Source organism: Triturus cristatus, chromosome 7 (genome assembly GCF_964204655.1).
Source record: "Triturus cristatus chromosome 7, aTriCri1.1, whole genome shotgun sequence".
NCBI classification, from domain to species: Eukaryota; Metazoa; Chordata; class Amphibia; order Caudata; family Salamandridae; genus Triturus; species Triturus cristatus.
This window is the reverse complement of record NC_140590.1, coordinates 760855902-760875585: the sequence shown is the minus strand read 5'-3', so window position 1 is coordinate 760875585 and position 19684 is coordinate 760855902. Positions and strand designations below refer to the sequence as shown.

The window sequence follows — 19684 nt, the reverse complement described above, 5'->3', positions numbered from 1 at the left end:
CAACAGTTGTTTCAACTTCAAGCAAGAAAATATGCTCTTCCAGCTTTGAGCGCTGTTGCTGACTCAATTTCCCATAATAAAATGTGTCTACATACTTGCTAACTGCCTCTATTGGGGTCACACAGCCCTCCCTATATAGGTTTTGATATAATTCACACTCTTCTGTATACCATTACCACGAGCTCTGTCTTTGACCCTATAGGCAAGTTAAGATTAGCTTAGCCCGGATATTTTATTGACTCTGTCCCATATATTTTTATGTAAGGTTGTTTGCAAGATTACTATTTGCTCCAAAATCTCGGTATGTCTTTGCCAGTCTTTATTGGATATACTCTGTGCCAAACTTAATTCCATCTGGCTAACAGAAGATAGCATTCGGGTCTCTCCTGCTGTTCCTTCTGTTGCTGTATAGAGCAGCTCAACGTTTGTCCCCTGGAAAAGGCCTTATGGGCATCCCAAACGTAAATTGCGGACACCAAGCCGGTGTTAACATCCAAGTAACTTATTATTCACTGACCGGATATACTTGCCGTCAAGTAGCAACTTACGGTCGAAGGTCCTGTTACATAGGGTTGGAAAAATGACTAGACCATTCAGAGTTAAAGAATATTGTGATCCGATATTATTCCCTCGTTTAAGCGGATATTAACAAATGATTGAAGTGAGTGGCTAACTAGGAACATAACAATCTGCGAGAGAGACTTGTGAGGTGCAGATTAAAAGGTGAAGCCAGCCTCCCGAGGTCCTCAGCAGTGCCACATATCCCCTAATACATAGGAGGTCATGAGTTGCTTAAATGCATCTCTGAGTTGTCTTTTACCCCTAATTGCCAAAGTATGCGTACCTATATGCCAAGAATCAAAACCTGAACATAAAAAAACATTAAAGTCCCCACATAATCTAGTTTAGTTTGCGAAAGCATTTGACATTGTGGACTTGGCTTACCTGGAGCGTGTGTTGCTGAGGGCCTAGTTCGGACCCCACTTTTCGACACTCTCTGCCCGTGTCCAGATCAATGGTGTCCTTTCCGAGCTCATCCCTATCAGACGCAAGACTCTGCAGGGTTACCCCTTGTCTCCCTTCCTTTTTGCCTGGGCAATCAAACTACTCACACTTCTCCGCTGCGAAGCCCAGGTAGGAGTTTGGCAATGAAACGAGGGTCATTAAGACTGCATTGGGCTCTACACCGATGATGTTCTTCTCTTTCTGGCAGATCTGTGCATGAGTGGACCCTGTTGCCTTCAAATTTTCCAGCTTTTTAGGGAAGCGTCAGGCCGCCACATCAAGGCAGCCAAATCTTGGTGTCCCTAGGTCTGACTCGGGACTGTGTGGCTTGGCAGACTGATATCTCTGTGCGCCGTCTCAGCTCCATTTGGTCTCTTAACCTCAGACACCTGACGCACAAAACTAACAAGCATTGGCATAGCCAATAGGTCTCGCCTTTGCAACCTTATAAGTATTTAGTTATGCAGTACAATAACCTAGGTGCAACAACATCAACTGTAGCATATCTAAACACTTATAAGGTCCCAAAGGCGAGACCGGCTCTGAGCCCAGCAAGGACAGCGGCTAGAAGCTGCCTGGTAGTTGGTGTGCTGTCTTCCTGTTGGTTACAGTCACTGTGTCCCCCACAGCGCAGTGGTACAGTCCAGACGCTTCCACATTTGCACGCTTGATAATCAGGGCCTGCTGGTTAAGGGTAATCGCATGTGGCCCTTCATCCTCGGCAGCATGATAAGCAGAAATAATGCACCCTAGAGCCTGTCCTGGCGACCGCCAGTACAAGACCAGCAGCCCGGCGGTGGAGAACAGCAGATGAGCTCAAGGGTCACTGATGATTGTTGATGGAAACATATTCCAAGTTCCACCTCACCAGAAGCACAGGTGACAGAATTAGCATCAAAGAGTTCCAAATATAAACGTAAACACATAAAGCTGTATAACAAGTAACAGAACTATGGAAATGGGCACGGATATCAGTGGTACCTTGTTAGTTCACCCATACTTCGACCTTCATTCAAATTTGTTTTTTCACCTGTTAGATCACCCAAAAGGCTCGTCAGAAACCTTGGTCAATAACTCAAGGTGCTAAGGGTTTGAGCCCGACCAGACCTTTGCAGAGGAATAAAGGAATGAGGACTGGGGTAGAAGAAGTCTGCCCCACTTCATACTTAGTTTGGCCCACTAACGAGAAAACTAGTCACCTCTTCAGCAGAACACTATCCATGAAACGACTTAGCAGCCTGAAGATGAGCACGAGGTCACATTGCAGCACTTTACAAAACACCAAAAAATAAGTAAACGCCCCCTTCCTTTCTCTTCCCTTCTACCGTTTTGTATAGTTACCTCTTGGTTTTTGCGCTCTATTCACACCCTCTGTAATAATGTTCACAATTCATCGCTGTCGAAACAGGTAGGAGTAAGTGTGCATATCTCGACAAATGAGAAGGCCCTCTTGGAGTGAGCTGCCACAACCAACGTGGAGAGCTAAAACTGGCCCGTGGTCCTCTCAGGCTGAGGCTTCGATGAATATCAGCATATGACAACACTCCTAACTTCACCAGGTAACTCCGGTGGACAGGCGCTCAATTCCATTGTAAACAAATACTACTAATGTAGCCCATAGTGAGGCACGCTTTAAGCCACGAGGCGCTGCATATAACGGGCGTTTTCCTTCCACTCTGCTGCAGGGCTGAAGACAGAGGGACCGAGAGAGACATAAAAGGCAAACACGGTGGACCACGGGGAGGGTATTGTACTGTACTGGATCAATTGTTTGAGGTTTCATGCGCGTGGTGACAGAATAATAAAGAGACAGCTTCAGGGGGACGAAGAAAACAAAGACAGCTTTAGAGGGATGGAGGGACAACACAGACAACTGGCGAGAGAGGAATGCGGGGTAGAGAAGAACAGAGTCAGAGGAAACAGAGAACAAGCCCGGGAGTGGTGCACGCGCGCTAATAGGAATTTAAAAACAAGCGCGGGGCGAACGCACTGCAGGAATGCGAGGTGTGCAGCTGGCACCCGGCTGCGCTGCGGCTCTCTCCCAGGAACCCTAGGCCAGGGGACAGAGAAGGCGAGACATGCACCCGCCTTGGACCAATTACGTGCTGTCTTTCTTAGAAAGACGCACACCATGGCCAATTGCGTGTGATAAAAAAAAAAGCACACGCACGAGCGTGTGTTTAGAGTTTAAAAGCCCTTACAAAATGCCTCGCAGAGCAGCGCATTCACGTTGACTCAGGCGAGACCTAAAAAGGACCTCAACAACGGCAATCTCTCCGCGCTGAATGTGATGGGCTGCATTGCCCTGTACAAGATGATGGTATTGCTGAGGTTCCTGTACGTCTTTCAGAACCTTCCTATAGCTCTGCCTCGGTGGTGGTTTTGGGAGCCAGACTTCCTCTGGCATAATTCCAGGCCGCCTGCTCGGAGTAATTGTCAGCGCACCCCCTACAATGGGGGGGGTTGGGTATGGCCAACCTTAATCCTTTTAATATTTAGTCTCCCAACTTGTGGAGTTGTATGATAGAAGCACAAATGGTTTTTACCACACGTGCCTCTACCACGCAGCCAAACCATGAATGCGTCTTAACCACACATTCCTTTACCATGAAATTTTGTGGGATAGGCATGAATGGTAAAGGGGTATGTGTGGCTAAGGTCGCCACTAACCCACCTCCCCTCCACCCCACGCAGTCCCTTAAACTACCCCAACCCCTTCTACTGTCCTAAAACCTACCGGCCCCCACCAACACTAAAAATGACCCCAACTACTCATTCCCCTCCCACTGCCCTAAGGCCTAAAACCCTACACTACCATGACCCCCGTGCTCCTCCACCGTCTCTTAAACTACCCCAACCCCTTCCACTGCCCTAAAACCTACTCCAACCCCGCTCTAAAAACTAACCCAACTACCCATTCCCCTCCCACTGCCCTAAGTATTAAAACCCTGCACCCTAACTTACACTACTCCTGCCCATCTGCGCTTTCCCTTAAACAACCCCTTCCAGTGCCCTAAAGCCTACCTGGCCCCCCAGCATTAAGCTACCCCCACTACCCATTCCCCTCCCACTGCCCTAAGGCCTAACACTCTACACTACCCCACCCGTCCCTTAAACTACACCAACCCCTTCCATTGCCCTAAAACCTACTCTGACCCCCCGCCCTAAAACCTAACCCAACTAACCATTCCCCTCCCACTGCTTAAAGGCCTAAAACCCTGCACACTAACTTACACTACCTCTACCCCACCCCCCTTGTGCTGTCCTTTAAACTACCCCAACCCCTTCCACTGCCCTAAAATCTACCCTGACCACTCCCAGCCCTAAAAATGAACCCAACTACCCATTCCCCTCCCACTGCCCTAAGGCGTAAAACCCTACACTACAGCGCCTCAACGCACCCGTGCTGTACCTTAAACTACCCCAACCCCTTCCACTGCCCTAACGCCTACCCTGACCCCCACCCTAAAAACGAACCCAACTACCCATTCCCCTCCCCTGCCCTAAGGCCTAAAGCCCTGCACCCTAACTTACACTACCCAGACCCTCCTTGCGCTGTCCCTTAATCTAGCCCAACCCTTTTCACTGCCCTAAAACCTACCCCAACCCCCTGCCAGCCCTAAAAATAAAACCCAGCCTCACTTACCTCACCACAACGTCTTCCTGCTTCTGTCTTCCAGCAGCTAGACGGCGCACTGCCTTAGCCAATGGTTAGGCATATGCATGGTTAAGGCAAGCGTGGTAGAGCTGGCTTACTCGGACCACTCGTGGGTCAGACCGCAGTAATCTGACTGTTTCCCAACTTGTGGTGATCAACGACTGGCTTAGTGGGAGTTGGTGTGATCCTGCTTTTCCACTGGAATTGGCATCTTTTGGGTTTCTGTAGATTATGGCCATGCTGTATGGTTCCCCAATCCCTGGCGCTCTTCCCATGGTGACCCAGGTGGTCTTTCTGGCTTGGAGCCAGACCCCCCTGTGGTATGGCACGTGGTTGCGCGATGTGATGAAATTAGAGGGCTTTAGGAAATGGGATCTCATTGGCATGACATGTGGTCTGGAGCTCATATGCACCCCTTCCTGGAACTCCAGGACAAATATGCACTGACCTCTTAACAATTCTACAAGTATGTACAGCTGCCCCATGCACTTTTACTCACATGTCCCGGAAGGCCTCTCATCCTGAATGTAGTCCCCTTTAGGCTAAACTCCTAATAGGCCTGTTGGGAAAGGTAGGTATCTCTCCGATCTATTGTACCCTTGTCGTTAATGCCCCTCGTAAACTAGAACACCTTAGAGCTCGCTGGGAGAGTTTGGTTGGGTTCCATGGTTGATGTCTTCTGGTGAGATGCCATAATGGCTCCTATAGTTATCACGATATCGTCCAGGCTCTGCCTGGTCCAGACCAATTATCTTTATTGCTCATACCTCACTCCTGACAGACTACACTGAGTGGGCCTTCTTCCTGATCCCACTTGTCCCCGCTTCTCCCACGCTCCTGCCAATTTTTACCCCGTAGTGTGATTGTGTCTGGTGATTCAGAGTTACTGGACAAATATAACACGGAACTGAATGATGTATTGGGTTGGGAGGTGCCACTCTCCCCTTTGTTGTTGCTCTTTGGGGTCCTGGAGGGATCTGGAGGCTTGAGTGCAGACCGGGTGTTTTTGAGAACAGCCACAATGGTGGCAAAGCAGGACATAGCAGCTCAATGGAAGGCTTCAGCTCCCCCTAGGATAAGGCGTTGGCGAAGTGGACTGGTGTGCACAACAAGAGAGGCCAGTGAACAAAGCTAGAGGTTGCCCAGCGAAGCATAGATGCACTTGGGGGGGTAGAGGTTGGGGAAACTTGAGTAAAATTTCTGAAACATTATATTGCTTATTTTTACATTGGATACTCGCCCAACTGTGCGCTGAACTTTTGTCTTATGCTACAATTAATATGTACTCTTTTGTGTCCACCGTGTGCATTTTTACTTTGCAAAATTCAATAAAATTGGTTATCAAAAAAGAAAAGTCCCCCAGAGGCTAAGGCTATTGGTGAAGTGCGACCAACAAATAGTCAAGAGTAGAAGGATCATCTTCATTAGTGCCATAAATTGTACAAATAGTAATTTGAATCTCCTCCTTTTGAATTGTTGCAGTCAGGCATTTCCCCCCGTATCGGATTTAGATTTCAGCATAACCCACCTATTATTCCATGCCAATAGAGCCACCCCCTCCGAGCAGAGCTATAGCTTGAAACACCCAAAACCCTGTAACCCAAATCCATCAATTAACAAGTTTGCCCCAGAGACCAGTGTGTTTCCTGTACACATATGAGGTTTGAGAGCATAAAATTCCTCTTTAATTAGCTTCAGTTTATTAGGTGCTTTCAGTCCGTTAATATTCCAGAAAAAGATGTGTAATTGCTGACCATGACCCATTGCACTATTAGCCATCATTGTTGCTTTGGCTTAGAGTGACACTACATGTACTGATCCTCACACTGCTAGTGAAATCCCTTTGCATCTGTCTACCCAGACATTTCTTTCTAAATTTCTCCCCAGTTTTTAACCGACAGCCTTCACCCTCTTCATATTTAAGATCCTCCTAGACCCTTAGCACTAACCTACATCCTGCCCCCGATACCCTGAGAGAAACTCGCCCTCCCCCTAACATCTAAGCCCAAACTGTGGGCCATCACCTCCACTGTCCCTGTGGACTTATTCCAAACACTAGGTTAGACTTCAGAATGACCCGCCCTCTGAGATATACCGTAACAAACCTTGAGAAAATTAGTAGGACTAATACTCTAGGCTATTACCTTTAGAAGAAGAAAGAAAAGAGAAAAATAGGAGAAGGAAAGAGAAAAAAATGTGTGCCCCAAAAAAACTCTGATCCTTATGACAAATTAGGTTGTGGGAATCCAAACAGAGGCACATATCTGTCTAGAAAAGATAAACACATACAATCGGTTTGCTCTGAGCCTCCTAGGGCACCTAATCATTTTGTCAACTTCCATGTATGGACCAGTTCTGCTACCTTAACTGCATCTTGGTAGGAGTACATGTGGCCTGTGTAGTTAATCCGCAAAGTGGCTGGATCCATCAGAGACACAGTTGCACTGATATTCTGTAATGCCAGGATCTGTTTGCGGAGCTGCCAATGATGCTTTACTATGTCATGACAAAAGTCGGACCGACTAAAGCACTCCACGCCACACGCACTGACCTGAGATTGAGGATCAGTCAGTTGGAAGATCGTCTGGCGCAAGATAGAATTCCCAACATCGATTGGGATTGCTTGGGGGTGACGAGCCGCTCCTCCCTTCCTAGACTGCCAGAATGGAAAATGGTGTGCCCTTTGGATCATAGAGTCCATATCCCGGTCAGGGAAAGCTCCACTGAAGAAACAAGCGATATACCCACTTGAATCACCTCCTTCACTACACTCAGGGATACCCAGGACTCTGAGATTATTCCTTTGAGATCTGTTCTCCAGATCTTCGATCTTAAAAGTAAGACTTTCCAGCTGAGAGTCATGCTTCAGAATAGCAGACTTATTTTCCATAACCAATTTATGAAGAGTAGCCTGATTCACCTCTACCTATCACAGTCGGATGTAAAGGATATCCATGTTTCTAGACAACTGTCTTTTCGTCACTCTTACCTGTGAAGCTGAAGGAGTTTGTAAAAAGCAGATAATGTGGGGGCATTGGCTGAGTCAGCTCTTTGCAGGTGACTGTAGGCTGACTTCACTGAATTAACTTCCACAAAGTTGACTGACTGTGCAGCTAAGTAATTCCAATTCTCTCCTTCCATGCCTCTGATGGCAGCGGCAGGGCTTCAGGTGGTATAATGCAGGGATTGAAATGCAGCGTTTGCCTGCCCAAGGAGTCCCAGGCCTGTGCCTGTACTGATGCCGCTTAGTTTACCTTTCACTGGCTTCTCCCCTCCAACCCGGGAGCGGCACCCCCACTTCCCTGCTGGGAGGGAGTTCATTGATGCTGCCGGAACCCAACTGAGCTGTCAATAGCTCGATCTTTGCTCTCCTCTGCCCCATGCCTCAGTCCTCGCTATCCAAGGCCCCCTAACGGAACCTCAGCACTTCTCCGGCCCTCACAAAGCCAAGACAGAATCCATGTAGCGGCCTTGCTCACAAGAAGGCACAGGTACAGCTCAGGAGTGCCCCGCTCAATGCTTAATTTGTGCTGGTGCTTTCCGGTGCTTCGTACCGACACTTAATTATCAGGGCTGGGTCTACGCATCTGCTGCGTATGTCCACATTGATGTTTTTTTAAATTTACCTTTACTGTACTCGGTGCAGCCACAGACCAGCAGCGTGTTTTTCACATATCCCGCCGAGCGTGAGTCACAGCGTTTTGTGTTGCGACTCACTTCTTAATCACTTAGCCTGCAGCCCTGCCCATGTGAATATTCAAATTAATAATAAATATATATGTCATGGTGGCCACGGGCCCGCGTGGCCCTTCTTAGTTCAGTCAGTGCAGTGTTGACTGTTTGCCACTAAGCGGGCCGCGACAAACAAAAAAAACCTCTCTCTCTCTCTCTCGCTGGGCTGGAGGGTTTGATGGGGTAGGGGCTGTGTGCACGGTAGCGCACGCAGATCCTTTTCATTGTGCCACCAGTTGCCACGCCCCAGCATAACCACCGCAGCTCCCCACGAGTCATCGTCGACGTTAAGTCGGACCGACGACGTTAAGGGCAGAGCTGGGCAGCCTGTGCAGGCATCGATCAACTGGCAGCTAGTAGTACTACAGTACTGATGGTCTGGTAGCAAGCAGGCAACACCAGGCCGCCGCGGCCTAATCAATCGTACTAATTAAAGCAAAGGCACAAGGCAGTGCAGCGCAGCCAGTGTGTGTCCCTGCCGGCCGGCCCATCACGAGTAACGGTAAGATTAGAAGTTAAGCACTTAAGCAGTGATTGTAAACTAACTACCTTTAGTACTAGTATTTAAGCGAAGCCAGCTAACTAGGGATGCCATTGATTATTCCAATAATATGCCGTTACCGACCGTGCCAAAACCAATGCTGTTTTGTTTTGGGTAGTGTGATGGGCACAGTGCATGCCTGCCTTTCACCATGGAACATCGTAATTTCCAAATTCCATTGGATAATTGTGGTTGAGGATGGACTGATGGGTGTGCTGGAGTGGGGGAGGCAGGCTGAGAAAGTTCAAGAGAAACTTTATGCGATGTGGAGAAAATTAAAAGTGCGTAGCATACCCTTTAATCGCACTTGAACTGAAACTAGCTGAGTTTGCCATAGTCACTGTGGAACCTCGGTGTGCACGTGCAGCCCTGTACTGCCACTGTATAAAAGCTGCCATCACCTTTGTTGCTGTGCTGCGTGAACCTGGCAGGGGCAGTGTAGCTGGGTAGCATGCATGGCAAGCTAAGTTGAACTGTAGACACAGCCACCAACCTGCCTGGCCTGCACAGATTAGATCACAAACCGATAAGCGCGATGGTGACCTGCTGTGACCAGCCATCATCATATCATCCTGACCCTCCTCACTGAGCAGAAAAGTGGAGGTGGATGGGCTCTTGGGGGGTGGTTGTGTGTGTGTTGTGTGTTTATGTGTGCTTGCTGATTGTGTGAGACGGCGTGGGTATGTGTGTATCTTACATCAAATGAAGTGATGGATGCAAAAAACATAACTTCAAACACTGTATGCTGTGTGCCTGATAAGCGGTGCTGTGTGCTGTGTGCTGATAAGCGGTGCATTCACATCTGACTGCTATGCTATTTGGTACCCATGTTCCTACACTCTGTATATGTATGCAAATACGATCTTGTGACTGAAGGACAAGTGTAACGTATTCAATCACACAAAAAGCCCGCTTTACCTCAAGCTACAAGGTGTGAGTGGGCGTCCCTTTGTGAAATGCCCTTTAACACTCATTGGCTGTCCTGCATTGATTTGATCTGCAGGCACCCTGCTTCCTGATAATTGCTGACATTAAAATGGGTGTGTGATGGTGTTGAATGATGTCTGCGGGTAACACTTGCATTCTTGTGCTAATCTTTCCACCTGTTCACCAATACAGATGAACAATCTCTTGAGCAAACACTTCTGTGTATTCCGCACTGGGCTACAATTCAGAGTTAGAGATAGCAGGAACCCAAGGAAGACAAAAGATGGCTGGAAGCACATGGACGAGGAAGGGCATGGTAGCTGATCAGAGAGACAATGCTATTTCAATTGTGCATTCATTGATAAAGGCAATTTAATAAAGTGAAGGCAATATCCAGCACCATTTATAATTGCATCGCAATAAGAGGTGTGGTTATGAATTATGCAGCAGGTGTAGTGGCGCCGGGATCCAGGTTTGTGTAAGGCCCACTGAAGCTCAAATATATTGTCCTTTTATAACCCAATCAGGGGATAGGCGGCCTATTTTCCATCTTTGCATTAAGTCCTGTGGCAATCAAGTTACGCCACAGATCTGTTAGTTCAGTTATACTACAATGTATTACGTCCTTACTTTTACCTTTGTGATGCTTTGCGCGAGCAGAAGTGAATTACAAAATGAAAGGGAACCGAAATCCATGGCTATTGGGGCTGTTCAGTGGGTCTGTTATAATAGTAGTTTTCATCAACTGTCTTTTCAGTGATTCTGACCCCTAAGAGGCACCAGATATTTTTCATGTCTGAGCATCATTTCAAGTATTTTGTTCACGCGTTTTGTCTTTGACTTTCCGATACAAGTTTTCAGGATAATGATTTGCATACAAACCTACATAATTATTTCCGTAGAGGTAGGTTTATTTTGGCTCGAATATAAAAGGGTTCTAACCTACAATACTGGCAGTTTTTATCAACAAAGCTTCATGGTGGATGGGAGACAGGTCATGCAGTACCTGGATATCTTTAGTGAAATACTGCTGGCAAAAGGTAACTAGTTATAAGACTAAGGAAAGAACTGCTTGAGAACTTGGTAAATGGAAACTATTTTCTCAACTGGCTGCGGAGCAAAAATCAAAGAAGCGAAGATGCATTTTTTTAGGTGGTACCAATTGCACATATTGACGCAGAAAAAACAATGAAACATGGTAAAACCTGTTTAATATTAAATAGTTTGATGACTTCTTTTAATATCTCAGGATGAAGGCTAGAGGCAGGGAAGGCATGCCCCAGTGTGAGAGTCAGGTCCTAACTGAGTTCCAGTCTCTGCCCAACAATGCCTGCTTTCTCTGCCTTCCACAATCTAGTCCCTCTCTCCCCACAAGGGCTTGACCACACTCTCTCCAATCCCTTCATGCCTGGACATTCTTTCCTCAGCAATCATTGCTCTCCCTCTTCCTCCCAACCCTCTTGACTACAAACCTTCTGCTCTCAGCCTGTTCCCTGCTTTTGTCCTGTCTCCCCTCAGAAGGGCCTGCTCTCTCACTCTCCCTACCCCTATCTGCTTTGTTCTCAGTATTGACTTCTATTATACCCTCCCTCTCCTTGGTCCCTCGCTTCTCAGCACTGCCTTCTTTCTATCCTGCCCCTTCTCCTGACCGCTCTGAAGTTTTGCTCTACTTAGTAAAAGAGGGTGTTCCACTATCCCTGGTGAGTGACCACAGTCGAATCTTGGTGCAGTGTATGTACAAGATGAAAGTTGTATGGCTGTTGTGAGAAATTGGGTTGTTGATTGAAGGGGAGGGTGTGAGCCCTTCTGAAGCAACAGTCACAATCCGTGTTACGGTGAACCTTAGAAGTTACTAAATTAATCTGTGCTTAACCCTCGGATAGCTTGGCACAAAAGCAGTCAGGATTAGCGTAGAGGCAATGTGTAAAGTATTTATTCAGCATACACAAACAGTATTAAATTGAAAACACAGCATAAGAAAAACCCCACACCAATTTCGAACAATAGAGTAAAATGTAATACATTATTTGACACCAAAAGGACAGAAATCTAATTGTTAGAACTGGAGATGTGCAATTTTAAAGATTTATGGTAGGTATTGCACCTAAAAGCACAAAGCCCCACTTGCGGTCATCTGGTCGTGCTAGACTGGGGGAAAGTCACATGTTCAGGCTGACCGCTAAGATACAGGGACCAGGATATACCCCAGTATTCTCCTTTCCCCAAGTCGGCACATAGAGCACAGGAATATTTAATGTATTTCCTTTCAGTGCATTAGTGATTTTAGCAAATTTATGCCAAAATTGTGCTTTAAATGCAATTTGTGATTTAATTTTTTTTCAAAATTTACTTGGGGCACTGAAGGGGAGGAACCTTCTATCAAAACCATGTATTACATCTGGCTTTCAGCAGTGCCAGTTGTAGAATTTTGATGGAGCTTATACAGATGTGGGTGGAGCCAGTGGTGGAAGTAGGTGGAGCCAGGGGAAGTGGGTGTGGCCTCCTAACAAAAAAAGTAGAGCACCTGCACTTAATATTTTACAAATTAAGCACTGGCCCCGCTCCACCCATGGCTAGCTATGTGCTGCCATGTTTGCATGAGCTAGACCTTCATCCTGAGTAGGAAGATATCCTGCACACTTAGACGGGTGCTTTCATGAATGCATTGAAGCTGGCTGCTTGACACATAATATCAAGGTATGGGGTTAGGCCATCCCAACAGGTCTGGCAGAGGGTACTCCCACTATGCTCTCTTTAGTGAATAGGTATTATTGACAGATAGATGTAAAGCAGTGGCGGCTGGTGACATTTGAAAGTGGTGAGGCGTAACATTATTGTCATACTGCACTGCAGCGAGCGAGCGTAGTGAGCGAGCCCCGAACAACCTACAGGGGGATTGGGGGGGGTTTTGCCCCCAAAGAAAATTTTGAAAAAAGAGTGGAAAAACGGTGCATTTTAAAGCAAATTTGAGGAAGCAGGAAGGTTAATAAAGCAATTAGTGCTGGGCCTAATAAAAATAGATCGGTCACTGCACCTCCCCTCACTTCACACAGCTTTTCTCTTGTACCTTCACCCAGCTCCACAGAGAACCATGCTCACTCACAGGTGTACACACACCTCTCTACTGGGGATTGCCAAGTAGACAGACAAATACACAACTAACAAGCAGACACATCTCAGTCTTGAAACTGTAAAGCAGAGACACCCAAACGGATCTTATAATAGGAATTATAATGCAGACATATAGTCAGACACTCAGCCTCCTCCCCCCTTCCATCTCGCTCCTTACTCCTGCCTCTCCTCTTGGTTAGTGTACCCCCTTTCTCTGCCTCTTATTTCCCCTCTCACACCAGCCTTTGCATGCAGCAGCCTACATAGAGAAAAAAGGAGAGTGCGCATGACTGGGTCAGTACACAACAGTGGGCAAGCCATTACTCCCCTGCCCTCGAGCAGGACCGCCCGCCCACAACCAGGCACTCCAGGCACTACTTCTTTTTTCGCAGTGAGAGAAGGCAGAAACATAAAATGGTAGTTTTACCATTTTATGTTTCTGCCTTCACGCGCTGCGAGAAAGCAGTGGGACGACGCCCCCACGCCCCTATGGAGGAGCCGCCACTGGTGTAAAGTAACATTAGTAACAATTAACATGGTTGAATTTTTGTGTTTTTCACCATTCTAATAATGCTCATTCCATGTTGTGTTTCATCTGTTTAATAATTACAGATCATGTTTGTTTTTGTTGATACCGTGGCCATGCAAAAGTAACGAACAAAAGGGTTAGATCTGTTTTCAAGAATTCCTTGGGAATTAGAGTAGTCATGTGTGAGGTTACCAATCATATCTATTGCCCTGGTCAGGTTAGGGTTATAGATGTTATACTGTGAGCTAGCCTAAATAAATCAACATTTACTGATGACATAAGTATACTTATTCTCTATATTGTCAAGTCCTTGTTGACATAATACACAGTCCTACTAAACTCGTAGGAACCGTATAACATTGGTAATAGGTCACTCTTCCTACTAAAAGCATGGCCGTTCCCACTTCCCTGGCACCAGAATAATCCTGCTTCTGGAGAGGTCAGTGACTCTACCCTCTCTATCCCAGCAGTGCATGACTCTGCCTCCACTATCCTAACAGTGCAAGGAACTCAGTGCTCTAAGTGCAAACATTTCATAAGTCTGATGCCCCTTGTCTTGACAGTGTACAGAGGGATCTTAATATCGGACAATGTACGTCTGCTTCCAACTGTCCCAACAGTGTATGTACACTACACTCACTAACTTGAGATCACTTGGAGTCTGTCCATAATTTCCTGATAATGGAGGGAGTCTGCACACATTGTCCTGACACTGAAGGGGCTCAACAACCATGCATGTTCTGACAGAGGAGAAACTGTTCTATCTGTGTCATAACAGTGCATAGACCCTCTGCTGTCTAGATGTAACATCACTATTGCATGGAAGAGCGTCCTGCCACCCCTCTCTTGCCATGTGGCTCAGATCGCTGCTGCTTAGGGTAACTCTCTTTGAAGCAAGGAACTCAACGAATATATATATTCTCCCTGGCGCAATGCTGGAAGCAATGCCTAATTTGTAGAAGAATAAGTGGCAGTGCCCAAATCTCTCAGAAGCCCGTGGCCACCACCGGCTACCCGAATACCAAGGCATTGTAGTCTGTAATCCACCTCTTGCCTCTTTAATAAACGACCAGACATGCCCTGCCCCTTTAAGTCGCCGGTTACTGCTTCCTCCTTTTCTGATGGTTTTCTGTTGTTCTCGTTCTCCTTATATCTCATTTGTGTGTTTTCTCGTTTTTGCTCTCAGGAAATGATTAAAGAGATAAAAATAAGTGTTGGTCCCCGAAACTTTGCGTTGCGGGCCCCATCAGTAACTACTGACTCAAATTAAACACTGGCTAGGAGAAACAAACCAAACAGGTTAAGTAATGTACTAAGGATGACAGTAGGACTCCTTGAGTTCCTGCTCCTTCTTATGCTCATTCTACTTTAATATTACCTCACTGCATTTATCCCTGGGTTTGTCTCGATACATATTTTGGTAGTGCTTGATGACCCTGACCTGTCACCTGATGCGTCACCTTCAGACTAGAGTGCTGTGGCCCTCCTTCTAATTAATACACTGATATGGAGCCCTCAAATTGGAGTACTATAACTGAGAACTGACCATTAAGCGCTCAGAACTGTCTCCCCCCTCCATGATATCTAACAATCAATCACGGATTTAGAAAGTGCGGCAAATCACCTGTGAGGGTCTCAAGGTGCTGGAATAGCTTGCTGCTTCGTGGTGATTTGTTCAATCGAACAGCCAGGTCTTAAAACCTCTCCTGAATTCCTGGAGCAATGGGGCGGACCTGAGGTGCAGGGAAAGGTTGTTCGGCGGTTCCAGGGGTGTTAGCTAGGAAGAGAAAGGCAGATTGTATATGTCTGGTCGGTTGGTGGAATTCATGCTTTTTTTGAATGCTTTTCTTCGTAGTGCAGGACTTTCTATGTGTGGGTCAACCTCTTGAACTGGCATCTCTTCTTAATCAGGAGCCAGTGTACCTTTTTGAGGTGTGGTGTGATGTGGGTCCGTTGGTGGAGGTCAAAGATGAGTCTTGCCGCTGAGTTTTGTATTGTTTATAGTCTCTTCAGAAGGCGTGTTGTGATCCCTACATAGTGTGCTCCCGTAGTCCAGCCTGCTGGTGATGAAGTCCTTGTGGTGTTGATTGGGAGCCATCGGAAGATCCCGCGGAGCACGCATAGGGTGCAGGCGAATGAGACTGTGTGTACCTGTTTCTACATAAATAGCTTGCTGTCCAAGAGTTTCCGAGGTCGCGGGCATGGTCTGTAGAAGTAGGGGAACGGCCGAGTTCCATCGGCCACCATGCATCGTTCCATGGTGAGGTGTTGTTCCCAAAGATGAGGATTTCTGTCTCGTCCATGTTGAGCTTGAGACAGTTATCCTACATCCGGGCGGCGACATTCATCATGTATCTGTGGAAGTTGGCTCTGGTGATGGAGGGGTCTTATGCCAGTGAGAGGATGAGCCTGTGTCATCGGCATAGATTATGTTGAGCCCATGCAATCTGATGGTATTGGCCAGGGTAGGACTGACGGATGACACATAATAAAAACCTCCCACCTGACCTATATTTCTTTCCTGTAGGGCATTCAAGCTCCAATAGGTTATTATCCTTCAATTTGAGACATGATACATACAATAATTATATCTGTGTGCAAATATGCCAATGAAATGTATTACGCAATTGTAAGAATAGAATAATGGATACAATTAATTAATATAATGTATGGTTTTGAAATGTTTTGATACAAACAATGAAATAAATCATGACAAAAAATAGAAAATAATAAATAAATACAAATATGTTTGATAAAGTAATGATTGTTGTATGTATCATGTCTCAAATTGAAGGATAATAACCCATTGGAGCTTGAATGTCTTACAGGAAAGACATATAGGTCAGGTGGGAGGTTTTGATTATGTTTGCTGTCCCCCTTTTCTACCAGACCTAAACTGTGCAATTAGAGGGGGGTCCCTTCTTTAGAAGTAGGACTGACGGATGATTCTTGGAGACACCGTAGATGATTTTCTTGGGTTCCGAGATGATCAGTGGGAGACAGATCCTCTGGGTTCTTCCAGTGAGGTATGAGACGATTCATTTGAGAGCGTCTCCCTGGATACCGATGTGGTGTAGTCTGTTGATCAAGATGTGATGGGAGACGGTGTCAAAGGCTGCTGACATGTCCAGGAGGATGAGGACTGCCATTTCACAATGGTCCAGGAGGGCCCTAGTGTCGCTGGTGGCTACAATCAGGGCTGTCTTGGTGCTGTGGTTGGGTCGTAATTCAGATTCAGAGGGATCCAAGAGGTTTTTGTGTTCCAGAAGTTTGGTGAGTTGCTAGTTTATTGCCTTCTCAAGAACCTTTGCTGGAAAGGGGAGCAGGGAGATGGGTCAGTAGGTCATTATTTCTGCTGGGTCGGCGGATGGTTTCCTCAGTAGGGCCATGACTTCTGCATGTTCCCAGTCCTCAGGGAAGGAGGCCAAGGTGATCAAGGTGTTCAGGACTTTCTTGGGGTTGTCTCCAATTGTCTTTTTCCCGAGGTTGAAGAGGTGGTGGGGACAGGGGTCTGTGGGTGCTCCCGAGTGTACGGCGTTCCTGAAGGAGATTGTAGCTTGAGTTATGAGAGTGACCCACTGGTTTAGCAGGTGTTCCGGGTTTGTGGGTGTGAGCAGGCTACTGCTGTTGGTGGCAGGGGGCTGGGCTGGTGGTTAGCCCTGACTGGGTTGATGCTTGCAAAATTCCCACTTAACTTCCCGGTGCCTTAGGTTGTTTGTTTTTTGAAGGTGGGTGGGTATGGGCATTGGGTGTTTTCCTGTATATTTTAATGAAAAGGCTTTGTACAGTATTTTGCTACTACAATGCTGCACAATGTTCCCACTTTTTTTTAATACTCCTGTACTTGCATACTGATGAGTGAACTCACCTTCCCTTTTTGCCAATAAAAATTGCTTTAAAAAACACAGTGGATGTACTCTTTCTCTACTGTCTCATCAGTGCATGGATTCTATCCTCGCTGTTCTGTTGATTGGGCACCTCTCTCCAGGATACCGTTTCCAGTCCTGGGAGCAGGTTTGCTCATATTTCACACAATTCAGCAAGGCAACTTGCTGCATTGCATTGTCTAAAAGGGAGACAGCAGAAATGCTCCATATCTACTAAGATATGGCACTCTACTGCTCTCTCCCAGCACTGTGTGCTGCCTAGTGCCAAAGCAGGCACCCTTGTGCCATGCTGCAAGACTGCCTGTGTTACGGACAGGATTGTTTTGGCCTGGTAGGGATACCCTACTGCACAAAACAATCCCATGAGGCAATTCCTCTTTCTAAGCATGATGCAAAATGCATCACGCATAGAAAGAGGCAGTAATGAGGAGAAATACAAATATTTCTCCTCGTTACATCTGTGTCAGACAGGTGCACCATTTTGGCCAAACTCAGGTTTACAACTGTTTATAAATCTGGGTTTGTGTCAAAATACATACGTGTGTTCATGAGAATGCCCATGCTCCACCCATGTAACACCCACTCAATGCAAAGTAACACAAACACTAGGTTGTGTTACTTTGTATTTACTAAACCATGTAAAGCCACACAAATCGACTTTGTGTGACTTAGTAAATGCCAAAATGGGTTTTGTGCCAGGGCTGCATCACAAAACTGATGCACCCTATGACAAATCTTAGTAAATCTGGGCCCAGGACTTGTGCGTGATGGCCTAATTCATCGTGGGTGTTGTAGTATTGTTTTTCTTCCACAAACGAATCCGATTAATATAACTGAAAGCTTGGATTTTTTTTTACGTGACAGGTTCTGGGCTGGAGACAGTGTCAGTAATGTCATGCAGTGAAGTGGTCACCCTACTGTTGTGACAGTTCAACCTTTCAACTCTGCCCCTGGATTCATAATACCGTGGTACTCTGCACACACTGTCTTGACGTGGACTCTACCCCCAAACTCCTGATAGCACAGAAATTTGAGTCCTACTATCCTGACAGTGGGGGACTCTCCTCCCACTGTTGTCAGAATGCAGGGATTATGGTCACACTGTTGAGATGTAATCATGAATTCTTTCATTTCTCTGTAGATAGTTCTTTTTATACATTGTAAACAAACCATCTTGTTGTCTTTCCCTGCTGCAGAGGCCTTTATTTGTGTGGACACTCTGCTGGGGCACATCTTGCAGCCATGGTGCTCTCTACAGCTTGGTCGGAGTACGGGGTGAGGCCAGACATAAAAGGTAATATGTAAATGATGTAGACTTGTAAAGCGCACAGCTGCCCCAGCAACAGGGCGTCCCGGCGCTGTAGACCGCTGGGGAACCCGTCCTGGCTATCCCTGTGAGATGGTCCCTTTCTGGGTATCTCCAAGGTGAAACCAGGCATCCCCGGCGTCTGTGGGGGGCCGTTGTAGAGATGAGGCAAGCTTAATGCCCAGAGTTGCCGAGTGTGTTCCTGGTTAGAGTAGGTACCGAGGCGAGAATTATCGAGTCCGTTTTGACCCTGGTCCACGACCCTGCCGCGTCGGGAATTGAACCCTGGTCCCTGGCCGATTCTCTGCTTACGGGTCTGCCGCCTCTAACCAGTGAGCCACACCTCTCCAATACTACTCTCTAACCATGAAAAACCTTTCAATTTAAGGACATCAACTTAATTTACTTTCAAAGCATTTATAATATTACAATGCTGCAGTTTAAATGTATGACCAACGATAAGCTTAAAAACAAGTATCCCACATATACATGTACCTTGCCATGTTAAATGCTTGCCACTTCAACTGAGGTCACAGGTAGACATATTGTAAAAGCTCTACTGATTCACATTGTGAATTATACCAAAAGTGACACCAATCAGTTTAGCAAGGTACTAAATAAGTGACCACTCCTTAATCTCCTTGATTATGAAAACATGCCTTCCACCAATACCCCAAACTCTATCCCTGCCTACCCTTGCAGTCTCCAAGCTCTCCCCTATCACTAACCAACTGCATCTGCCCACCTTTCAGCAACTGAACTGTCTCTGCATCAATATGGTCTCTATTAATAAGAACTACCTAATATTTACGCCCTGATCTCAGGCTCATCACCCAATCTCTAGTTTATCACAGAAACCTTACTAGGTGATGATGCCACAGGGACTTGCCATGAGGCCATACTCCCAGAATACAGAATCCTAGCCAAAAATTGCCACCAGAAGGCAGGAGGTAGACCTGCAGTTGTCTTCAAAAACACATGAAAGGCA

At 46.4% G+C, this 19684-nt stretch overlaps 1 protein-coding gene across 3 annotated transcripts in view; it reads left to right on the top strand.

The window, feature by feature from the left end:
* The window catches only part of AFMID (arylformamidase), a 359393-nt gene that overhangs the window by 304533 nt on the left and 35176 nt on the right, over positions 1-19684 (top strand). For all 3 annotated transcript variants that reach the window (XM_085617482.1, XM_085617483.1, XM_085617481.1), the window contains one exon: positions 18587-18684. In XM_085617482.1, the coding sequence (XP_085473608.1) occupies positions 18587-18684 (98 nt within the window). The remainder of the gene's footprint in view (positions 1-18586; positions 18685-19684) is intronic.